At 41.9% G+C, this 25,354-nt stretch overlaps 1 protein-coding gene across 5 annotated transcripts in view; it reads right to left on the bottom strand.

Annotated features, from left to right (window-relative positions):
* The window catches only part of SCN8A (sodium voltage-gated channel alpha subunit 8), a 170,824-nt gene that overhangs the window by 30,558 nt on the left and 114,912 nt on the right, over positions 1 to 25,354 (bottom strand). For 4 of the 5 annotated variants that reach the window (XM_027106319.1, XM_027106320.1, XM_027106318.1 and 1 more), the window contains 5 exons: positions 24,797 to 25,159; positions 15,381 to 15,513; positions 10,162 to 10,400; positions 3,834 to 4,007; positions 1,411 to 1,767 (listed from right to left, as the gene is read on the bottom strand). In XM_027106319.1, the coding sequence (XP_026962120.1) occupies positions 1,411 to 1,767; positions 3,834 to 4,007; positions 10,162 to 10,400; positions 15,381 to 15,513; positions 24,797 to 25,159 (1,266 nt within the window). Of the gene's footprint in view, positions 1 to 1,410; positions 1,768 to 3,833; positions 4,008 to 10,161; positions 10,401 to 15,380; positions 15,514 to 24,763; positions 25,160 to 25,354 lie in introns of all 5 variants that reach the window. The other variant, XM_027106317.1, reaches the window with a different exon arrangement.

Here is a 25,354-nt window from a genome sequence, read left to right as displayed (position 1 = left end):
CATCAGATATTTACTAGGAGTGGAGAGACAAATCAGAAAGACTTATAGGTTACTAGAGACTACATGGGCAGAAGAACTGAGCCAAGGGGAACTGGGAAAGGTGTCATCAGAGGCAGAAATAATAGTGGATTCTGTCATGTGCTCAGGTATCTATAGCCAGTCATGGGGCGATGCCCCTGAGACAACTGAGAACAGGAGGCTAGAGAAACGGTAGGAGGTCAGGGCTGGTAATGTTTGATCCCACTACAGACCAGTAGGCAGCAGTTGTATTCACTGAAGGAGTGGAAAGACCACAGGAATCAGGAGTGAGGGGAAGTTGGCTGGGCATGGAGAATGCAAGCGATTAAGGAACATTACAGTGTCTATTTTTATAGGTCCAATGAAAGAACAGGGGGAGCATGGCTAGTTCAGAGGCTGGTGAGTAGGAACCCTCTACTGGCATATGCTTCTCTGTGGCAGAAAAAGGAAGACCCCTACTGCGGATGCGCTCATAAGGGGTCACCTGAGTATGCCTCCTTCCAGCCCTCCTTGCTCTACACCTGCAAGCGGGCTTTGGCCTGACCTGAAAGATGAGTGCTTCTCAAACTTTAGCATGCATGGGAATCACCTGGGGATCTTGTTAAAAATGCAGATGCTAATTCAGTAGTTCTGGGGAGGGGTCTGAGATTCTGCGTCTCTAGGACACTCTCAAACGATCTCATTGTTGCTGGTCCTCAGATGACACTTTGAGAAACAAGGTGTGAAGTCTCTGTTGGGGAATGTTCTATATACAGAGGCAGAAGACAGCAGGCAGACAGATCAGGGTGAAGCAAGAAATTGATCTGCAACTTATACAAATTAGATAAAACCCTGGGATGGTTCAGATCCATGGTTCTCAATGGAGGGCGATTTTGACCCCTGAGGACAGCTGGCAACGTCTGAAGACATGTTTGGTTTTCACAACTTGGGACGGGAGTCACTACTGGACAGTAAAGAGTAGAGGCCAGGATACTGTAAACACCCTACAACATGCAGGAAAGTTCCACAACAAGTAATGATCTAGCCCAAAAGATCAATATTGTCAAGGTCGGGAAATTCTTTTTTTTTTGGTAGCAGAAAGAGCATAGATTTTGAAGTCAAGGATCTAATATAGGCCCTGACTCTTTATCAGCTGTGTGACTTTGGAAAAATGTCTTAACTTCGCTGAGTTTTGTTTCCACAACTATGAAAGAGGGTTGACAGATTGTGGGGCTCATGACCTAAAACAGCAGTCTCCTTTCCTTCACTTGTACCTTAGGGTTCTTCAGCCAAGAAAGAATAAAGACCAACCCAGACATGGAAGGTAGTAGAAGCACTAAGCAGACTGGGCTTCTGGGTCAAGGATAAGACGTTCAGAGCGAAGAACAAAGAGATCTACACGTTAGTACTAACCACCAAGTTGCCGATAACCATGACCATCATGAAGACGATGAGGCACATGGCCTGGCCGGCCACCTCCATGCAGTCCCACATGGTCTCGATCCACTCCCCGCACAACACTCGGAAGACAATGAGGAAAGAATGAAAAAAGTCATGCATGTGCCAGCGAGGGAGTTCACAGTCCTGGTTGATCTTGCAGACACACTCTTTGTAGCTCTTTCCAAAGAGTTGCATTCCCACCACGGCAAAGATGAAGACGATAATGGCCAGCACCAGGGTCAGGTTGCCCAGGGCACCCACTGAATTTCCAATAATCTTGATCAGCATGTTCAGGGTGGGCCAGGATTTGGCCAGTTTGAAGACTCGGAGCTATGGGGAAAAAAAAACCCAAACAAAACCCAAGTGAAACTCAATTCATTTATTCTTACCACATGGCTACAATAAAAACATATGAAATTACTAAGATCATCTTAACATTTACTGAGCACCCTTGGGAAATCCCCAGGACTTTCTAACAGTATCTTAGACGAAAATGAGAGAAGCTGAGGCAAAGATGAAGGAAAACAGATTAACTGCACAGGAAGTGAAAGATTTAGAACTAAGAACCAAGAATACTGCCTCTAGTCCCCTGAATTAGTCTCTGGGTCAATCTACCTTTTAAAAATCCATATACCTGAAATAATCCTTTTCCCACTGATTTTCCTCTGACTTCTCAAGGGTCATATCAAGGAAAATGTGATTTGTAGTGAACCAAAAGGTCAGTTGGGTAAGGACGGTGAAAATAAATCATCTGTCTCTTCAAAAAAGCAAGCAGTTAAAAATTCTACATACCTCTCTTTTTGCTTGCCAATGAATAATCAATCGCTGATATGAAACTTCGTGACATGCTTGGAATAACTTGGAGGAAAACCACAACCTCCAAGTAGGGGAAGTTCCAATATGTCAAATAGCTTATGAAAAGGGACTATACTGATATTAATTCAGAGGACAGAACTTTTGGTATCTGTCAATCACGAGATTTCTGTATTCTGTAATGAATGATTACAAGGTCTTGGCTAATAGCCTGAAGCCCATGAACAGAGATCGTCATCATATGTCTTAAGTTAATAACTAACACGTGATGTAATAAGAATTCTGGTAGAAGGCAACAGCACTGATTAGGACTTTTTTTTTCCTATTTAAAACTTGAGTCTTCATACATTGTTAGTGGGACTGTAATTTGATGTAACCCTTGAGGAGGGAAATCTGGCATTACGTGGCAAAACTATCTGCAGATCTATCTCTGAGCAAGCAATTGCACTTTTAGAAGGTTAAACTTATTGTATTTAGGTTAATGGCGTATGGTAAATATTTGTACTATCCTTTGATATAAAAATAAACCTCAATAAATCTAAAAAAAAAAAAGAAAACTTGAATCGTATCTGAGAGTTCCAAGATTTACCAGATGTGGCTCTGTGCACACTCTGGGTCTCTCATATTTTTTTCCCTATTCTGACTGGCTTTTAATTTATCAAGAGTATTAGTGGCAAGGCTTCTATCTCTTAATTCTTCATCTTATCGTCTAGAAAATAAGAAGTATTCTCAAAAAGTCTACTGTGGGCTGGATCCTAACCAAAGACCAGTAAGCAGAGGTTCCAGAAACTTGACAAATATTTGTGACGTGGATTCAATGAGATTTCTGTTTTATAAACAGTTTCACTCTAATCCAATTCTATTTCTTAGATATGCTGAATATCCTGAAATCTTTTCAGTTGCAAGTGCTTAGGTATCTTCCCCATAAGGAGCTGCTTTGTCTGAGTGGGATATCCCCATGATAACTCAGCTGCTTAAGCGACTTAATCAGGACATCACTTATGCCTGTGCATATGGGAAGCTACTTCGAGGATATCATTAACTATTCTTTCAGAGGCATTTTAGTAATTTGAACACTAACTTCTTCAAATACATTTGAAAAATCTTTCTTAGCTAATGATGGATGTTCAACTACTAATTTCAATATAACTTTAAAAAACATTACTTTATTCTCATATTTTGGAAGGGGTCACCATGATAGAAGAAGAGTGGAGCCACCTTTGAAAAAGAAGAAATTCTTGCCACTTCAGGGAGATGTTCAGATAAAGAAAGAGGCTCACTAGCAAATCCAAACTGGACCTCAGAATAGCCCTTGGGAATCCTTCTTCTTCGTCTTTTAGATTAACCATTATTTTCTGAGGAACTTCATAAAGTTGATTTCTGTTTGTTGACTGATTTTAACAACTACTTTCTATATTAGGTAGTTAGCAGAAAAGTTTTCAATATTTTAGTTGCTAAGCCAATAAACAGCCAATGAAATATAGCTAAAGATTTTAAAAAATCATCAGATTATCTTATGCAAAACTCTTTCTAGTAGCTGCAAGATAGGAAATATAAAAAGAAATTGGAGAAATATGGAATACCAATCGGAAAGATCGCAGCACCGAAAGCCCCTCCACGTCTGCTAGACTCAGTTCCATTAAACTGAGGGAGACAATAAATCCATCAAAAATGTTCCAACCTTCTTGGAAATAATAGTAGGGATCCATGGCTATGAGCTTCAGGAACATTTCCGCTGTGAAAATTCCAGTGAAAACCTAAAGAGGGGAAGGCAGGGGTAAGAAAAAAGAAATAATAAAAAGAAAACGCCTTTATCGTTATCTTTGAATATGGCACGTCCAAGAAGCCACAAGCACCAGCCTTGGCTAAATTCTGCACCTGAGGCCGACAATACCCGGATGTCCCCTGACCATGCCACATGATGCAGGAAAGTCTTCTTATTTTCCTCTTTTTTTTTTTTTTGCGGTACACGGGCCTCTCACTGTTGTGGCCTCTCCTGTTGCGGAGCACAGGCTCCGGACGCGCAGGCTCAGCGGCCATGGCTCGCGGGCCCAGCCGCTCCGCGGCATGTGGGATCCTCCCGGACCGGGGCACGAACCCGCGTCCCCTGCATCGGCAGGCGGACTCTCAACCACTGTGCCACCAGGGAAGCCCTTATTTTCCTCTTGAATGAAGAGGAAATGTTCACATCTTTGTTGCCAGAACTACCCAATTCATATTGTTCAAACGTGCAGTTAAAAAATTATTCTAAGCAACTGAAAATATCACACAGGTGACTCCTAAAGGGTCAGCAGTCGTTTGAATGCGTATGCCACATTTGGGATGTTGGCCAAAAAAAAATCACTCGTGTTATAATTATATTTAAAAAATACAGTATTATTCCTGATTTGACATTATGTGCCTTCTCAAACGTCGACATATACTGCAAGCCTTCTTATTTTAAATGGTAAAAGCAACAGAACATTGCTAAAAGTGTGAAAAATACAGGAGAAACGTTCACAGTCTCACCACCTTGCATACAACTATTATTTCATGTACTCCTTTTCTTTTTTTTTCTTCAAATGCATATATATTTTGTCAGAGTTGTAAACCACAGACTACATAATATTTTAGCTTTACACTTATCTTGACTTATCACGACTCATTTCACTTATCACGTATTTTTCATTTAATCATGACTCCATTCATGTTGCAACACGGTCTTCCTAATTCTCACTTTTATTGCTTGTATAATATTCTATTGGGTAAATACATCCTCAAAGAATTTTCTTATTGTTGGAAACTCTGGTCCTTCCTTTTGATTTTTTCAATATGATAGTCAATAATGTAGTAACTATTTTAGATTTGGAGCTTACTGGGCACGAGAATGACGTCTTCCCTGTGTTACCTGGCTCCCACTTTTCTGCCCTTCAGAGCACCTTGGGTTTCCCAATGCTTTCTGTATCCTTCCCAAGGCCTTAGTAACATAACAGGCAGGGAGAGAGTAAAATCCCATGAACCCCAGTTTTGACAAGACCAATACCCTCTTCTAGCCTAAGCATGTAACATACGACTACGACTGAATATTCTATTTTTAGAGGAGAGGACTTTACACGCAGCAGATTTAAAATTCATAGTAAGTTAATACTTGTAACCACTTCGTTACCAACTTTACATATGAAGGAGTTTGAGGAAAACTTTGGAGATATGGTCTGAGGACAGAATTAAAAATAATGAAAAAGACTTAGATTACAGACACTGTTTTGAAACACACTGAGTTAATGTATAGCAATAAACAGAATGACTTGACGAAAACACAACAAAATGGATAAACGGGCTGGAAATTTTGGGGGTCCATATACGTTTCTATGGTTCCCCCACTTTGCTAAATTGAAGATGCAGCATTCTAAAACTGAAAGAAAATATTCCCTGAAGAGATCTGGTTAAGTTAAATCAAAGTTCATAGTGCAAGCTAAGCGTCTACAAATAGAATACCACTCTGCGTGAGGTCAGGAAAGTAGGGGCAGTGAATCAACTCCTGACACACACTTTACCCTTAGCATCAGCCCATCAAAGGTTTCTCTACATAGAAACATTAACCCACTTAACGCACACTAAGTAGAGACTGAATTTGCTGTCCCATTAGTTCTTGGTGAGCATACAGTAAGTGCTCAGTAACAAGCACGGGCTGACTGACCTCGGAATATCTATACTGTGGGAACTCTGGTTCCCGACAGAAGATCAATGACACAGTTATGTGGTGCTGCCTTTCAATGGGATGAAAGGCCTCCAGGTGCCTGGTAGAAATGCCTGTGACAGAGGTCGGCACCCATGTTGTTTCAGCACATAGTGTGCTGCCCTTGTTTGGGGTTTGGGTGAAAATAAATTTGTAACTATTGGAAGGAATTAAATGGAGAAGAGTAGATTTAAGGTTATCCATTTGATGCCATTCTTCTTGGCACTGTGATATGCTTCTTGAGGAGAAAAAGGAACTACAGAGACTTCCTCGGTGGTGCAGTGGTTAAGAATCCGCCTGCTAATGCAGGGGACACGGGTTAGAGCCCTGGTCCAGGAAGATCCCACATGCCGTGGAGCAACTAAGCCTGTGTGCGACAACTACTGAGCCTGAGTTCTAGAGCCCGGGAGCCACAACTACTGAGCCTGCGTGCCGCAACTACTGAAGCCTGCATGCCTAGAGCCCGTGCTCTGCAACAAAAGAAGCCACCACAATGAGAAGCCCGTGCACTGCAACGAAGGGTAGCCCCTGCTCTCTGCCAACTAGGGAAAGCCCACGTGCAGCAACAAAGACCTAACACAGCCAAACATAAATAAATTTTTTTGAAAAAGGGAACTACAAGCAGCACATCAACTGTATATAAATGTCCCTCTTGTGAATGTCATCAAATATTCACCTAAGAATTTATGTTCTAGTGCAGCAGATCTCAAAGTGTAGTCGGGGATCCCTGAGGTCCCTAAGACCTCAATGGTCTTAGGAAGGAAGCAATGAGGATGTGCTGAAAGGATACAGAAGCCACCTTGAAGGGACTCCTACTGGCCAAATCAGGAATGTTTTAAACATCTAAGTACATGATAGTAATGGATTAAAATAAAACCCACTGAATAAGACTGAAAACTTTGAGTCCATACAGATATAAGTAAGTAAAGGAATAAATCAAAAGTTTAATGAAAAACAGGAAATTTAGATAGCTTCAAAGTGTCTTCCTCACAAACACTTATTAATTATAAATGGAAAAAGAGTAACTGTACAGGGGAGAAGCCTGGCAGAACCTCCTTAATCAAGTGATCAAGTGACCACAGGCAGAAATGGGACAAACGCAAATCACGTGCCACCTGGTAGATGTAATGAGAAGATGACAGTCTTGCTGTGCGACAGTCCTGCAAAAGCCCAGGAGAATGTACTTGTTTGTTAAAAGCACACTACGGTATTTGGGGGTGACAGGCTGTGTCAGCAACGTACTCTCAAAAAATAGTTTTTTACGCTGTACTTGAAACTTTTCTGTAAGATTAAGATTGTTTAAAAAACCACATTATAAGCTCACTGTTGTGTTCAAATGGTTACCAAAAAAAGGCAAGAAAAGAATCATTACGTTTATCTACTAAACAATACAAAAGTCAAGTAGCTTCCCTGGGTTCACTTTCTTCTATAAAACATGGGGGTTGGATCGAATTATCTTTACTCTTCCTCCTATTATGAACATTTTTTTTCTTATGGGGAGGATGGAAGAGGCAGGGATGGCCAATTTACAGAATGCTGTTCTCATCTTCCCTCAAAAACATCTATCTGCACGTTTGTGGACAAACACAACTCAATTCACTGTCCCAGCTGTGGGAAAAGCCTCACCGTCCAACCACAAGAGAAGGTCCTAGGGCTTCCCTGGTGGCGCGGTGGTTGGGAGTCCGCCTGCCGATGCAGGGGACGCGGGTTCGTGCCCCGGTACGGGAGGATCCCACATGCCGCGGAGCGGCTGGGCCCGTGAGCCATGGCCGCTGAGCCTGCGCGTCCGGAGCCTGTGCTCCGCGGCAGGAGGGGCCACGGCGGTGACAGGCCCGCGTACCGCAAAAAAAAAAAAAAAAGAGAGAAGGTCCTAGTCTATTTCACAAGCTAGTCCGCCCATTTTTTGTTGCTGTTGTTCTCTTATTCTCAGGTTCAGTCAAAGGCTGTATCCATCTCCAAGCCTTTAAAAACCCTCCTGCTGAACTACACTTACACAGTTTCTAGTACGGAGAGGACTTTTCACTAGTCCAAATACTTCTGTATAGGTTCTCATTTGTTCCTCCCAACTACTGATTGACACGGTGTCATCCTCATTTTACAGATGTAAAACATTTCCGGACAGAAATCAATGGCTTATTTAAGGCTAATATGTCCAAAACAGAACTCCTGATTTTAAACTCCACCCCTGTTCCTTGCTCAGTCATCCCCATTTCCCCCTCGGTTACCAAACTTCCCCAATCTAGGCACCATTCCTGATTTCTTTCCCTCAACCCTCATGTCCAATTCACTGGCCAGTCCAAAGTATCCTGAACCATTCACTGTTCTCCATCCCCACTGCTAATCAGACATTACTTTTCCCTTGAAAACTCTGCCCCCGGAGTGCTTTCTCTTTGCAGAACTTGGTTCTGGTTGGCTTAGCTCAGGAAGTCCCTAAATATTAGCTGCTGACCTTCTCCTCTCTCCCTCTTCTTCAGTGATGATTCTGAGCAAAGTCTTCTGAATGCTCACCACTCTAATTTAGGTTTTCTTTTTTTTTTGGGGGGGGGACGCTGTGCTGTGCAGCATGCGGGATCTTAGTTCCCCAACCAGGGATGGAACCCGTGCCCCCTGCAGTGGAAGCAGTGGAAGGGTGGAGTCTTAACCACCTGACTGCCAGGGAAGTCCCCTCTAGATTTCAAGAAGCGAAAAATAACGTTATTTGCTGGCCTCGTCTGAGGGCAATTCTGCTGGTAGTATGTGAAAAGGCCTCTCAAAATCCCTTGGAAATCAAGGACTGATTCTGTGAAAAGTAAAAGTAAAGACTTTGAGAAAAACAAAACACTGCAGGAAACACATCACTGCCACTACCATCAACAACAAAGTTGATCAAGTCATATCTCTCGTTACATAACTATTGGCTAATAAAATAAAGCTTATATCTATATGATATTGTTGATTGGCTCAAAATGCTGCCTGAAGGCCAAGCCCCAGGGTCGGCCAATCACACAGCAAGCTACCTTCAGAGGCCTTTCAGAGACAGTTAACAGGTTTCCTGGATAGTCTATGAGGGTATCCTGTTTCAAGACTCTGGGTATTTCATTGAGCTGCACATTGCAGTAGTGAGTCGGAAGTGTGTCACTAACTCAGACATAAAGATTGGAAAGATTAGAGTATCACCTTGGATGTGTACTAGAGCACATCAGCTGTAAGGACTAACCAGTGTGTGTTTTCCGAATCAGCAGTCAAAATGATATTATAACACTTTAATAGTGTATTAGGACTTAAGGTAGAAACTCTGTGTGTGTGTGTGTGTGTGTGTGTGTGTGTGTGTGTGTGTGTGTGTGTGAAAGAGAGAGAGAGAGAGAGAAATACCAGGCAGAGATCATGCACAAATTAAATGGTAACAACTAGATTTGACATGCCTATAGTGCAACTCCTAAGGAATAATGCAGCCAGATGACCTAGAGGATTCTTTCCAACTAACTCTTTACAGTCGATCAAAATTCAATCAACTCCTGATTTTTGTACTAAAGAAGTAAAACAGGAAATCCCCAAATTACAACTACTTGACTTCACGATACACGACATCATCTATTTTTTAAAAACTGCATACTTATCTTCTAAATAATATAAATTAATCACTTAAACCAATGTTAAAATAAATTTGGCACAGATCAACTAATGGTAGAAACTGGATGACACTCAGAAGTTGGACAGGAGGGGAAACCAGCCTAGAATTTAAAATTTCCCATGGACAGTCCCCATATGGATAATTAAGATATGACGGTGTGGGCAAATTTATCATTAGATTTAACGCCCTGAAAGAGCTCCCCTATTTTGTGGTGGTTGTTACTGAAGGTGAAAAAGGGGAAGCGGTTTGCTGGAGTAATGCAGGAATTAATGTGAGAAACAGAATGAGAAAGAAATCCACAAGTCCTTGGCTCAGGTTGAGGAAACCAACCCACTGTACCATGCCTCCTATTCTGCAACCAACAGCTCCTAAATGACGTCTTCAAAGTTCTGCAGAAAGAGGAAACAGCCAAGGGATCACAACAGTGAGCGGAAGCGGCGGGGCTGCGGCATATGTGGAAGCATTTGTCTTCCAATTAACTATTACTTTCTTTTCAACTAAACTCCAGCTTTCAGTCTCAGAAAAAAAATTCCTACAGGCAAAACCCGTTCAGATGGTCAAATCAGGAGGCCGTGCTCCATCTTACCAGATTTCCTACAGTCAAGACATGTTCGAACTGTGGCGTCATAGGATGGTGCTCCATTGCCATAAACAGCGTATTCAGGACGATGCAGATGGTGATGGCCAAGTCCACAAAAGGGTCCATGACGATCAAGTTCACAATCTCTTTCAGCTTTATCCAGTAGGGGTGACACTCCCAGATGAGGAAAGTGTTGGCAAATTTATACCAGCACGGCGGGCACTTTCTCTGAGACTCTTCCAGCTCTGTAGTGAGTAGAGAACAAAGGTAGCCCCTCAGTCTTGGGAAGAAAACAAAAGGGTTGGACTTGGTGGGTATCACTGCTATTAACACAAGAAGGAAGGTGGCCAGGGAGTGCTGACTTTCCTGAGGGCTTCCCTCAGTTTTCCTTCTCTTGAAGGCAGAGAGGAGGAGGCATGACCAGTGCCAGGTCACATCCCAGTTAACAAGGATCTAGTTAGAAACAAAACTCAATCCACCCGTTTGGGAGGCATAGCAACCCTGGTTCAACTGGCTTCCACACTCACGAGTGTATGATCTCAGGCAAGGTACTGCGTCCTCTATGCTTCCGTTGCCTCATCTAAAAGGGCACTGACTTGCAGGCTATAGGACTAAATGAATCCTATAATCCTCCTCCATTGCTTACAGATAGCACACAGCACAGGGCCTGGCACGAGGTAAGTCCTCAATAAACGGTAGATATTTTATTACACATGGTATGATTAAACTATTTATTATCAGAGAAGCAGTCAAAAGCACACACACTGAAGCCAGACATATACGGGCGTAACCAGCTCAGGCAGTTGCTAACTGTGGGCCCTTGAGTAAATTACTTCAGTTTGCTGCAACAATTAAATGAGCTAAAACATATATAAAGTGCCTCAGAACACCCCAGCATACAGCAAGTGCTATGAAAGCATTTGCTATTGTTGTTTATTTTCTTTACAGCAGAACCAGCATTGTCAACCAAGCCACCACGTGGACCGTCTGTCTTAGGTTCTCAAAGATGTATGAGTTCACAATGTGAGTCTGCAATGCAGTCAGGAACAGAGGTTGCATTCCTTCCCCTTTGCTCCTTCCTTCCTCTTTCTCATCTCTGCTCTTCTCTCTTTCTCCTTCTCTTGCCCTTTCACCCTTTCCCACTCTCATCCTTTCTTTCTCTATCTTCTTCGTCTCCCCGTCCCTCAGTCTCTTTCTTCTTTCCTTTTTGTTTCTCTCTTCTTTTGTCTTCGTCTCTTTAGTCTATCCCTCTTTTAAAAGCAGGACCCATTTTTTCAAACAAGATCTTATGTGACCCCCAATATGTAAAACAGACAAACCAGGAGCTGCTCTAGTTTAGGCAGGAAAAGGAGCTTGGAGTCCAGGGCAATCCAAGGCTTCCTTCCCTGAGGTACTACCCCAGGGTCCTAGGACTCTGATAAACCCAGACTGACAATCACTGGACTCGATGAGCTCTGAGGTCGTTTACAAAGCGAAGACTAGAAAGGACAATTAGACACTAAAGGCGGAGAGCCATTCAGCTCCAACAATCTAGGCGCGAGGCCCTCGGTAACAAAGCCCTCCTCAAAATTCAGTATGAAATATAATAGCCAGCACCACAGAAGTCCAAGGACCTTGATCTGGAAGGATGTTCTTGAAGAGGGGTAACTTTGAAAACCCATCAGCATGATAACCCTTAGAGGCCAGGTCTTGGCTCTGTGGGGTTGGATAGAACTGCATCCGCTACCACCCTGGCCCCACTCAAATCCACTAACAAAATCAAGTCATTCAGGGAATAGAGAAAAAGTTTCCCGACATTTCACGAAGAGCAAGATGGCTGCTTTAAATCAGTCTACTTTCCCTTTTTCCAACCAGCCGGTTGGTGCCCATGGCGATGGCTCTATTTTAGATGGGGTGCTTTGGTTGGGCTTTTAATTGGCTCCCTGGTTGCTAAGAAAATGGTTGCCTTGGTTTTTCAGATTTAAGGGCCACAGTAAGCGACACGTGGGAGTCTGCGTGGGAAAGGAAGTCTGTGAAGAAAATTTGCTTTGGTTTCTTCCTCATAGAACTCCCTCCCTTCCCAAGGTAAATTTAGTCTTCTTCCCAAAAAAGAAAATTGAAAAGGTTCTCTCATTTCCATGAATTCTTATAGTACATATTTGGAAATCTGGTTCCGTTCCTTTTTTTACCTCCTCCTCTCTCCAAATGTCCGCTGTTCACCTGCACGTGGAGGTTGAAGCAGCGGACTGTTCACGTTTCTAACAGTTGACAACTGTAATGTTTTACAAGGAACTAGGCTCCGAGTCCTTGCCAGACAGACAAGGGTAGGGTTTCCCTACCCTGTGGGGCACCGAAAAGGGATACTAGATATCTAGTATCCCTGCCATTTACTGAGAGGGGAAGATCCTCAGGATACTCGTTTCCGTTCCACAAAAACTAAGACGATGCGGAGCCTTAGGAGCGAGAAGAGATCAGTTAGGTGAATAAGGAGGTTTATGAAGGGACGCACAGCTCTGCACACCGTTACTGGCCCTACACATCCACAACAGCAAAGTCTGGGCAAATGTGTTAACATATGGGGGTGAGATGTCCAAAAGTTAGTTTGCTCCTGGACATTTTCAGAGAGAACCTTGGGGGCACTGGGAATTGTAGTCTCAACCTTGGGGGCACTGGGAGTTGTAGTTTCAACCTTGGGGGCACTGGGAATTGTTTTCAGAGAGGGCCTCATGATTCCTCCAAGATGGTGGCCTTTGTAGACCAGGAGGTTTCTGAAGGCCAGGGCTTCTCCCAGGTCAATTCAACAACGTGCTAGGCACTGGGACTGCGTTGATGAACAAGAATCGCCACCCTCACAGAGCTTATAGCCGCACCTGGAAAGGCAGACACCAGGTAAGTAATTGCACTGACACTTTTGAAACTGTTTCACCTGAGAATCAATAATGCTAAATACCATCACTGCTTCCTCATTCTTACTTCAACTCTCTCCCCTTCTCCCATAGCTTTACTGCTTTGAGGAGAAGTAAGACCACATTACTCTCTGCCGACACCCCATGCCCCGTCCTCTGAAATATCCCCAAAGCTTACGGCTCTGCTGATTGTGAATTCCGCTGAGTTTATTGGATCCTGGTGAGCATGCTTGCGATAGGATAGGGGTGAGGCAGAGCAGGCAGGATTATCTCATTATTTGTAGGATTATCTCATTATTTACAGGATTCTGGAATTCTCCACTGTGGTTTCTAAACCATTAGATAAGAAGCCCGCTTCTTTGGATTAAAATAATGTCAGAGTTTCCTAACTGAAGGCTGAAAAGCAGAAACAAGTATTCATTCAGTGTTGGCTTTCCATGTTGTAGCAATTGTTAGATACAGAGGGAACAGTGGTTACATAGGAATGGATCTTCCTTAACGTCCTTTAATTCTCTCACATCATTCAGCTCCAGCCATTCACTGTCCTTTGATTACAGCAGTTCTGTCTCATCCGCTTTAGCAAAGGGAGTCAAATCCTACTAAGCCCTCCGAAAGGAATCCTGGAGCCCCAGCACTCCTCCCCAGTTCCAAGCACAACAAGATTCAGTTCTGTACACATTTTTTGAGCATCTACTTTTGCCAGACCCTGCACTAGGCCACCGGGGTAACCAGTAAATCACTGTTGCATTGAATGGATAGCTCTGCTCTGATGTTTTTACCAGGAATAAAACAGGCCTGTTGGAGGCTGTTCGTCTTTCTTTCTCAACTGCTACAGATACTCAGAGAAATCTTGTCTTGGTCTCCAAGTGAAGAATAAAATTTGCTAAGGTTCTTAAGCTAATATTGATATATCTTATCTTGGAATTCTTATGATCTGCAGTTACTTACCTGTTATCTCAAAGTATAAACTATAAAGCTTAAAGATGTTCTATCAGACAATGACCTCAATGGGAATTAAAGAAAACAGGACAAATGAAGCTGTTCTGGAGCTGAAAAGTAGTTAGTTCAGTATCCTTTTTACGTGATACACCTCAAGATTAGTCTAGGTTTAGTCTAACTCCTTGCCCATACGTGCAGGGGAGTTTCGGGTTCCCTTCTAGGGATTCTCCTTTCACCACAGATGCCCCTGCCCATCTCTCTCTCTCTCTCGCTCGCTCTCTTTCTCTCTCTCTCTCTCTCTCTCTCACACACACACACATACACACACACACACACACACACACACACACACACAGACTAGAAGTGGTATGTGGCTTAAATGACTCAAAAAAAAAAAAAAAAAAAAAACTTGTTCCAAGGACACCAGAGTAATTTGAGTCTCCTTATCTCAGGGACTCTGATTATTACTGGGTTAGCCTGGGTGTGTGGATTCTGCAGAACGGCAATCAGGAACAGTACAGTACGGATCTATAATGGGACAACTCAGCTAAATCAGCATGAATCAGGTGAAGAAGAAGTATGCAGAATCAATCAGAATCTTGTGAGAGAAAACCTGGTCACTGAATCTACTGCCAAAGAAATCAAGAGGAGCCTGGAATACAGACCAGAGTCGGACAGAAAGCTGACAGTTGCGAGGGAACTGCAGTGTAATGGGAAATCCTCAGCAAGCCAGGCTGTGTCACGGAGAAGCCACCTGCTACGGAGTTCAGGCTCTGACGGCTACGCTGCTGCAGGCACGCTATGATTCAACAGCGGCTGCCCTTCCCCCGGGCACAGAGCGCCAGCGTTAGAGGGGTTTCAGCTTACCTGTTCACTCGTGCAATGTATTTATGGATGTATGGGGGTGTTTAAAGTGAGGCAGAGTTAGGTATAATCACAATGCACGGTACACTTGTCCTTAAGGGAAAACCAAAAGACCTGTAAGTAGCTAAAAAGGAAGAGAGGAAGGTAAGTTTTGTGGTCGAGGGCAGGAGGGGGGGTTCCATCATTTTCTGTCATCACAGTTCTTCCGTCTCTGTTCCTCTCTGCCTCACGTCACCCTACTGGCTCCTCATGGTGCTGATTACAGAGACTTCTTGAGGTCCTCTAGCTCGCTCTTATGTTGTTCCTTCATACTTCTTACCTATCTGTGTACAGTGCTGGCAGCGGCTTTGAAGTCCTTCCTGGATTCTCCGCGTGTAGATCTGAAATGCTGGTTTCTATAACCAGGAATAGAGCAGACTCTATTCCTAAAGCTGAGACAATTTTTGCGCAACTCAGCCCAAGGGACTATATTTATATTATCATGCACACCACATATTTATAGCTCAGCAGCTTGGACCAGCATCACAAGGCACATACCTTCTACCAGTGTATTTGTAACAACGCTCAATATACTGTTGATCCTGTCCTTCCGCCCATAGGAGGCCAATTGGTCCATGGAAACTAAGAGAGATCCAGGGCCTTTCTTCTTAATTTCCACCTCGGTTGTAGCCTGAAAAAAACAGCAAGTTGGGTGAGTAGAGTCTTATCAACGTCAAGGCTGGGCCTTAGCGGATATAGTCTAGAGTGAGCGAGAACCTATGCTCTTCCTTAGATCTTTCTACTTTGATCCTACAGTCCTATTCGCCTCAAGGAGTAGAATGAAACGAGTTGGCCATGGATCATCCTTAGTTCCACAGATGACAAGACCAAGTCGTTTAAGTGTGTATAAAATCTACAGTGAACCCAAGAGTCTGGCTGGGATCCAAATACATCATCTGCTCCATGTACGCAGAGAGTAGAAAGACCAGATCCCCTGGGAAAATGCCATCAGAAGCAGACCCTCCTGTCCTCCTCGCATATCCACAGCATTTGGCTAGAATTGGACCACATGATAAAATAAGTCAAATTCACCTGTACGTGAAATTTCACGAAGGGCCAGGTGCCTGATCACACTGAGTATTACAGACACGGTTTCCTTCACTTGTAGGAGCACCAGCATTCTACCAAACTGTCACTTCCAAATGTCAAAACTGGGCCTAACTGAACGTTAGCAAGTGGAAGTTCTACTCCAAATCTCCTCCAAGCCACTGCAAACAAGAGTGGTAGGTTTTGCCATCTTAATTAAACACATTGCCTCATATGTCTTGTTACATTTATCTTGTTTTTTACATTTTTATTTTATGAGTTAACCTGAAATTTTCGAATTCCCAACTGAATAAAAAGGGCAGAAAACACCATCAGACTGTTAAACAAAATATTTTTTACACGCTCCTCCTCGGGCGATACCAGTATGGTAGATTACAGCAAAGGGTTTCTGAATGTCCCTAGCTTGCGCTGTTTGTGCCAACCTGAATATTCTACATCAGATCAGGCTTAATGGGGTGGCTTAAAACCTAGCTTTCTAGTTAACCATGCTGTACTGTAACACGTCAACCATATAAACTTAGCTGCTCCTTCCATGTGAAGGTAAGAGGACGGAGACAGTCACCACAGGACAGGGAAGACATGTGTTTGTATGAAGCTAGAGAAGTATCTGTCTGATCAGTGACAGTAAGTTTTGAAAAGAAAATAATCATCTCTGGAGAGTTACATCAGAAAGCCTTTCTATTCTTACATATATTTAGATTTTAAGAACTGTACTGAAGAAAGTTCCGGGCAGATTACAATTTATCCCATCATGGTGTTTTATCAAATAGTTCCACTGATTCAGAGATTTGGTTTACCTTAGGGTTTTGTTTGTTTTGTTTTGTCTGTCTGGCAGAGCTACAGAAGAAATGGAAAAGAAAAAGAACTGGTTTCCTTGGGAATTCCTGGATGCATTACTATACAAGCATCTGTATTTGTAAGAATGACTTAACCATTAGCTCAGGTCATGATACAGTATATTTCTTTGAGAAATCACTTTTTGCTACAATTCCCAGACTGATATTCATGACATTTAATAAATGAGATTAAACTACTATATTTAAAAAATGACAGGACTTCCCTGGTAGCGCAGTGGTTAAGAATCCGCCTGCCAGTGCAGGGGACACGGGTCCAAGCCCCGGTCCGGGAAGATCCCACATGCCGCGGAGCAACTAAGTCCGAGCGCCGCAACTACTGAGGCTGTGCTCTGGAGCCTGCGAGCCACAACTACTGAGCCCACGTGCCACAACTACTAAAGCCCGCTTGCCTAGAGCCTGTGCTCCGCATCAAAGAGAAGCCACCGCAATGAGAAGCTTGCACACCGCAACGAAGAGTAGCCCCCGCTCATTGCAACTAGAGAAAGCCCACACGCAGCAATGAAGACCCAACGCAGCCAAAAATAAATTAAAATAAATAAATAATTAAATTTATTTAAAAAAATGACAATCATCTAAAAATGAACACAGAAGTCCCAATACAATGGACATTCTTATTTCTGACATTTATTAATTCTAGATTTTTATTGAACTGCCCTTCCGCAAATCTACAATAGATAGATTTTATAATGCTGACCCCCGAGGTACTGGAAGATCTAATGGACTGGCTGGTTTATCAAAGAAGGATGAAACTGCACTTAATATGGCTTTGGTATTAGTGTAGCTTACTGTCTTTTGGGCATGCTGGATGTAATAAGATATAAATTCTTCAGGCTTTAATAACACCAACCTTAAAAAACAAAATTAATGAAAATGCTATCTAAAAAGACCCAGTCAAATCATTATATTATCATTTGTTGACACCTATTCACAACATAAAACGATTTTTAGCTTGGATAAAAAAATCCACAAAAATTAAAGAAAAATTTATCCCCAAACTTAATATTAAGATGGAACAATTACAATTTATCTCTTTCTATGTAAAATGAAAGTAAACTATAGCAGGGCTATGTGGAGACAACTTCTGAAATATTAAAATTTGTTCCATAATCCATAATGTGTTATAGAACTATAATCTATACTGTACAATTGCTTAACTTTTAAAAAAGAAACAAATGAAAGAAGATGCTGAGAAATGAACATTTCAAAGCCCATACTTAGGAAATTCTAGAAGGTAAAAAGAGAAATCCATTAATTATCTTTTTACAAAGGCAAGAGCATTTAGCATAGATCCAAATAACTGGTTCCATCAAATGTCTTGGTAATAATAAGATATCCAGAAAAATTCCCACATATTTGTAAATGAAACAACAGACTTCTAAAGATCTGTGAATCAAAGAGGTTTGCACAGGGAAATTTAAAAAATACTTTAACTGATGACAATGAAAACACAATACATCAAGATTTATGGGATGAAGCTAAAGAAATTGTTAGAGAAAATTTTACAGCTTAAAAAAGATATAAGATCAATGCTCGAAGCTTCTGCCTTAAGAAACTAGAAAAAGAGGATCAAATTAAGCCATAGGTAAGTATATGAAAGGAAATAATAAGAATGGAAATTAATGAATTAGTAAATGGACAAACAATAGACAATCAAAAAAGGTCAAATGCTGGTTCTTTAAAAAGATTAATAAAATTGATAATTCCCCAGGCAAGACTGATCAAGAAAAAAAAATAGAGAAAACACAAATTATAATTTTCAGGAGTGAAAAAACAGGATATCACTATAAATCCTATAGACATTATTAAGATAATAAGGATATGTTGTGAATAACTTTATGCCATTTCATCTTGGATGAAACAAACATATCCAAACACAACTTATAAAAACTGACATAAGAAGAAATAGAAAATCTAAATAGCCCATATTAATTCAAGAAATTATAATAAAAAATCTTATCACAAAGAGAACTCTAGGCCCAGATGGGGCTCCATAAGTGAATTCTGTCAAATGTTTATGGAAGAAATAATACTAATTTTACACAAATTCTTTCAGAAAACAGAGATTAAGAGAATACTTCTCAACGTCTTTTATAAAGCGAACATAACCCTGATACTAAACCTGACAAGAACATTACAAGAAAAGAAAATTAGAGATCAGTATCCCCCACCAACAGAGATGTGAAATCCTTAACAAAATATGAGTAAATAGAATCCAGCAATATATACAAAGGACACTACATCATGACCAACAGAGTTTATCCCAGGAAAGCAAGGTTAATTTAATACTAGGAAAAAAGTCAGTGCTATTCATCATGCTAACAGAATAAAGGAGAAAAACCATACGATCATCTCACAGATGCAGAAAAAGAACATTTAACAAAATTCAACACCTCTGCATAAAAATAAAATTCCTCAGCAAGCCACAAATACAATGTAGCAGTTTCAGTCTGACAAAGATCATCTATGAAACCTATAGCCAACACCATGCTTCTTGGCGAAACATTAAATCCTCTTCCTCTAATATTGGAAACAAGGAAGGATGTACGCTTTCATCAGGTCTATTCAATTTTGTATCTAAAGCCTTAGCTAGTGCAATAAAGCAGGAAAAATAAATGAAGAGCATAAAGATTGCAGTTGCTGTTACTCACAGAAAATATTACTGTGCATGTAGGAAACACTATGGAATTTACCCAAAAGAGCCAAACAATAAAAAACCCTCCAAGGCTAATAGAACCAATATATTAATTTATCAAGGTCATGAGATATAATGTTAATATACAAAAATCAACTGTATTTCTATATTCTGGCAACAAATAATTGAAAATAAAAATTTTAATTATACCTTTTACAATAGTATCAAAAAATATCAAATACCAAGGAAAAAAAATCTAATGAAAGATGTCTAAGACCCCCACTAAAAACTATACAACTTTGCTGAGAGAAACTTGAGAAGACTTAAATCAATGGAGAAATGTACCACATTCATAGTTTGGAAGACTCAATATAATTAACATGTCCATTCTCCCCAAAGTGATCTACAGATTCAGTACAATCACTACCAAAATTCTGTGTTTTCTGAAAAAACATATACATATATTTATGTATAAATTTTTGTGTGAACACCTGTTTTCCTGGGCATATACCTGTGAGTAGAATCTCTGCGTCATCTGATAACTCTATGTTTAACTTTATGAGGAGCTGCCAAACTGTTTTCCAAAGTGTCTGTACTATTTCACTTTCCAACCAGTAATGTTGGCTATTGTTTCTTGTGTCAGACTATGACCAGTTGAGGGGAAGAAAACCTGGAGCAGACTCTTCATCGTCACCTTCCACCTAGAATCTGCTTGGGATTCTGTGAGGTATGTCTCTACTATTGGCTCAGCTGCCCAATTCTCATCACCTGGAAGGTGGGAAGGAGGTGTCTTCCTCCAAGCATGCTGAGACCCAAGGACCAGAGGAAAGATCACATACTCATTCTCTCCCCTCCCTTATTTCTTGGGGTCATCTTTTGGGGGGGCGGGAGATGAAGGTGTATATTTTTATTTGTTTCATTTTCTTTCATTTTGTTGGGGAGGGAGGAGGAGAATTAACAACTTTTTAAAGTCAGGAGCTCTCTGCCTTTTAAAAATTCAGCCCCTAAGGAGCCTTGGTGCAAAACTATCAGTAAGAGAGGAAGCCATTGAGAACCTTAATTACTTTAAACCCAATACAAATTTGTTGCATTTCTCTTAACTCAAACACAAAGTTTATTAGGCCACTGACTTCCAACCTCCTAAATTGTAGCTGTCCTTCTCAAAGAGATATTCTACCATGTCTGCAGATGGCAGGTTCTGCCCACATTTCTATAGATCTATCCAAGGAATCTCAACTTGTTATTGATTCTGAACTGCTTTCACAAGGAAATACATAACTGGCAACTTACCAGCCAGTCACCTTTCTTGGGACTAAAATTTAGAGCATTTTAGAAGTGGGCTTAGGACCCAGCCATTTATCTCCTGTTTCAAGCCTTTCTAAAATTTTTGCGGTATTCTGCTTTAAAATACTGTACAATAATTTCTCCTTCTCAAAGGATCTTTGGAATCTTAGAAGAAATCCGACCCTCTCCAAGTCAAGCGATTCAGCAGAAATCCCACTGTCTACTTCTCAGGCTACAAAGGCCAAAAAAGTATAGGGAAAGGAATGGAAACTGGCTTTCTGAATACCAAGGATGGGCCAAGTAATATGCTTCACATTTTATAAATGTTATTACATTTAATCTTCAAATAGCCCTATAACAACGGTCCTTTTTATCTCTTTTTTACAGATAAGGAAATGGGCTTAGAGATGCTCATTTTTCAGGATCACTTGAGTAAATAAAGAACCCGGGCTTTGTAGTTAGCATAGCATAATGGTTAGTGGTTAACGCTGTGGAGTTTGATTGTCTGGATTCAAATCCTAACTCTACTGCTCACTGTGCAATCTTGGACAAGTTGCTTTATTTCTCTAAGCCTTGGTTTCCTCCTCGTAAAATGCACACAATAGTAGTATCTAACTCAGAGGGTAGGAGCTGTGAGCATGAAATGAGATAATGCTTTGCATTTACAACATGATTTCTGAGTTATGTGTGTTTTTGGATGGTCAGTGGCACCTGCTTCCTTTACGAGTGAAGAGCAATGATTTTCCAGCTCAGAGATGAAGACATGGGGAAAGTCCCCTTATCCTCTGCTTCAGCAAAACGCAAAAGTTCTCAAACTATCAAAAAATTATCACCACTCAATCACAACTGAATAATTAATGAAGATGTGAAATAGTTTTTGATGAGATTCTAATGAGGTGATGTCTGGATGTCTTTTTTTCATAGGGAATATCATATTTCTTAATTTGAGCCTAAGGAAAAAAAAATACAGATGTGGCATAGCCCAAGCATTAATGTTGTGTGAGATCAGCTTATGGACCATCAACGGCTCCTACACCAGTCCATAAAGCGTGAGTATGTAACTGGAAGCACTCTGATGGTTCAGGCGAGGACAAGTTCATCTGTAGCTGCAGACGCATCCAAAACGTTTTGACAGTGAGAATCACTATCTTCTCACCCAAAGAGGCATAATAATTGCTCACTTGGCCCAGGCTGCATATAACATTATGAATATATTAATTCCTTCTAAGAGAAATGACTTTTCCTACTTCCCAAATAAGCAGTCAGGAAGTTCTCTTGGCGTCAGGAAGACCTTGGTTCCATTTCCACAAGTCACTAAGTCTCTGAGTCTATCTGTTGATTGGATAAAACCACCTACTGAATGGGGAAGTTATAAGAATTAAATGAGATCATACATATAAAGGTGCTTAGCATAGTGTCATCAGAACTCAGTCTACGGCAGCTATAAGTATTAGGCCCATTGTAGAAAACTAGAAAGAACAGAAAAGTGTTAAGGAAGGGAAAAAAAGTCACTCATAATTTCCCCTTCCAAAGGCAGCTACTGTTAACTTTTAGTCAGTCATCTTTTTTCTATATGCAGTTTGTCTTTATATAGATGATATCACACCACACAAACTATATGCATTCTGTTATTGTTTTGTTTTGTCTTTTTGGCCTATTAATGTAACTTAGATATTTCCCCACACCATTAACCACTAGGAGGTGCTTCTTTATGGCTTCTAACAAAATAATTTTTCCTCGTTATGAAGCCCCTGGGAATGATACAGTCCTACCTACCTCATCTTCCTGCCACTTTGGGATCTGACCTCTTGGCCTTGGGAATCCTCAGGTCGGTCACCGTCATCACTTGGGGCCACTGCAAAGCATCTCCTAAGTGCTTACAGGGTGTTGAGTGTGCAGGACCCCCAAAACCCCAAAGGCAGCGTTCTGTCAGCCACAACGTAAGGCAGCGCAGACAGCCTTACATTCCACAGCCATCTGCTCACCTGCCTCTCAGATTTACCTCCCACACAATATAACAGAAGCTGCTAAAAAAACAAAAACAAAACCCGCAAACCCGCTCAGCTGCCTTTAAGCTGAAGCTCAAGCTCCTTCTTCCTGGATACCTTTTCTAATACCTTCTCTTCAAAGAAAAAGCAAGATATATTATTTCGCTTCAATATTTTTTAAAACTGCTAGGATATCAAAATTTACTTTTGTTTTCAACATCTGAATTATGCCCACTGTACTGTCCAGGCTGATCCACCCCTCATTCTCATCATCTCTTGTTTTATTAGAGAACATAATTATCTATCTAATTACGGAGCCAAAAAATTTACATCTAGACATAGAACCAGTGAAGATCAAAAAATTATATTTCAAGTAAAGACAGTCACTCATAACATTTATTCTGGCCAACCACCTAGCTTGCAGGGGGCGTTGGAGACACCGTTTGTTATCATTATTGTACCTATTACGCTTGATCTGAAACAAACAGTTCTCCAGAAGAGCAGTGGCCACGTGACTAGGCGGAGAAGACATGAAAATTAACTGAGAAGCAGAAGACTGAGGTTTCTGAAAGGTCTGTCAATGATGAGCTGTGTAACCCCAAGGAGTACAAACTCACTGAGCCTGTTTCCCCATCTCAAAAACAGGAATAATCAGCTCCATTTTGTCAGCCTTATGGAATTTTTATTCGAAACAAATAAAGCATGCAGAAGTAATGTGTACCTTGTAAAGAGCTACACAAACATAAGGGGGAAAACATTTTGCTTTTAAATAAAAAGTCAGGAAGAGGAAGGACAACGTCAAATATCCTAACTGTCTTTTGAATTTAGGGCAGTCAACAACTGTCCTAAAGTGCTAAAAACAGATCACTCTGAATAATTCCATCCTTGATTGTCCAATTTTCCTCCACACATGCAACATGCTAATGAAAGGGCTGGCTATCTTCATGCTGTGTTAGAGGAAACCGAAGTGTTGCAACAAAACAGACCGACATGCTATCTCAAGAAGCTGAGACCGGCTAAGGAGGGACTGAGGAAAGTTAAGGAACTAGAGGTAGAAAGGATTAGGATCACTAAGGTTATAAGAATTTAAAACTAGAAAAAAAGGTATAAACATCTTAGAATCTAAAGAAATGTTAAGGGATGGCTTTTCCCAAAGAGGCGAGCCATTATCCTAGCCCCTAGACAAGCGATTTTGTGAAGCTATGATATACAGCTCCTCCAGAGCTTGACATTTGATTACATTTAAAATTCATCTTTCACTTCCCTTTTCCTTCCTCCCCCATATACCATGTGTTCTTGCCCTGACCACCTACCTTCCCCTCCTTCGATTTATTTCCATCTCAATCCCTTTTAAATGTCTAGGTCCAGTTCCCCACTGGTTTCCTTAACCTCTCCTTGCCTGGCTCTCCCAGTGCCTACTTCCTACCCTCAGCATCACCCATGCACATTCCTCTTTGGAAAAAGAGGAAAAATCACATCTCACTCTTGTAGAGGAGACTAAGAAAAGTATTCAAAGCTATGTTACTTTTTTTTTTTTTAAATAGGAAGACAAGAGCTTTAAATTCCAAGTTGTTTCCTACGAGGAGGGAGGACGTAGGGGGAGAGAAGCAATGATAGTTCCAAACCCGCTCAGACTTGGTCACTGGTGACGGCAGAGGCCCTTCTCATTCCATCCGGGCAGGATCCTCTGGCCAGAGGCATTCAGTCAAAGCAGGTGTGGGAAGGAAAAGAGATAAGCAGGCAGAGACGTGCAGAGACGGAGAGAGAGAAAAAGGGATAAAATAAAGGAAAGAGTTGATGGGGAAAGGGCCAGAGTCAGAAACAAGAAAGGAAGATGGGGGAAAATGGAGCAAGGAAAAAAGGGAAAACAGGGCGAGTAAAAGAGGAGGGCTGAAGAGAGAAATAGGAACAAACCAGGAGGGAGAAAACAGAAGTGGTGGGGGGGCAGGGACACGAGTTGGGATGGAGCGCGGAAGAGAGACCGGGTGGAAGGGACAGAGCAGGGAGAGAAGAGAGGAAGGGAGTGGGAGAGAAGGCCATGCCTAGCCTCGGTCTACTTTTTTACTTCCTTACACTGTCATCAGTAGCTGCCTTATCTATTTTCACCTCTGGCAGGAGACGCCCGCTGATGTGGGAGCCGGGGCCGCCGATGAGGGACACCACACCGTTGCAGTCCACCGTGCTGTTGCGCTTGACGCTGCGCCGCAGGCTGGGGAATATGCGCGAGGAGCGGCTGCCCTGGCTGTAGCCGCTGTAGCCGCTGTAGCTGCTGCGGCGCTCGCGGGCTCGGATGGGGATGAAGAGCGAGTCCCGGCGGCCCTCGCTCTCCTCCACCGTGCTGTGCTCGTCGTCCGCAAACTCGTTCTCGGAGCCCGGGTCCCGGAACCGCCCAGGCCCCCTGAAGCTGAAGATGCTGCTTTTGCTGTTGTGGCGGGACAGGAATGGGGAGCCCGGAATGCTGAGCAGTGACTGTAGGGGCAGGAAGAGAGAGAGACAGAGAGAGAGGCATGAGACAGGAAGGGGACCCCGCAGAGGCTGAACAAAGGCTGTCAGCTTCCCCAGTCTGGCCCCATCCTTGCATTCCTGTTCATCAGAACACAGGTGTTTCCAGAAAGCACTTCGGGATGTCGAATTTCTACTGCTTTTCAACACCCATCATTACTC

Source organism: Aethalodelphis obliquidens, unplaced genomic scaffold, assembly GCF_003676395.1.
Source record: "Aethalodelphis obliquidens isolate GAN/ISIS:26980383/991018 unplaced genomic scaffold, ASM367639v1 scaffold8, whole genome shotgun sequence".
Classification (NCBI taxonomy): domain Eukaryota; kingdom Metazoa; phylum Chordata; class Mammalia; order Artiodactyla; family Delphinidae; genus Aethalodelphis; species Aethalodelphis obliquidens.
The sequence above is the reverse complement of the archived record's forward strand: the minus strand, read 5'-3'. Positions and strand labels throughout refer to the sequence as shown.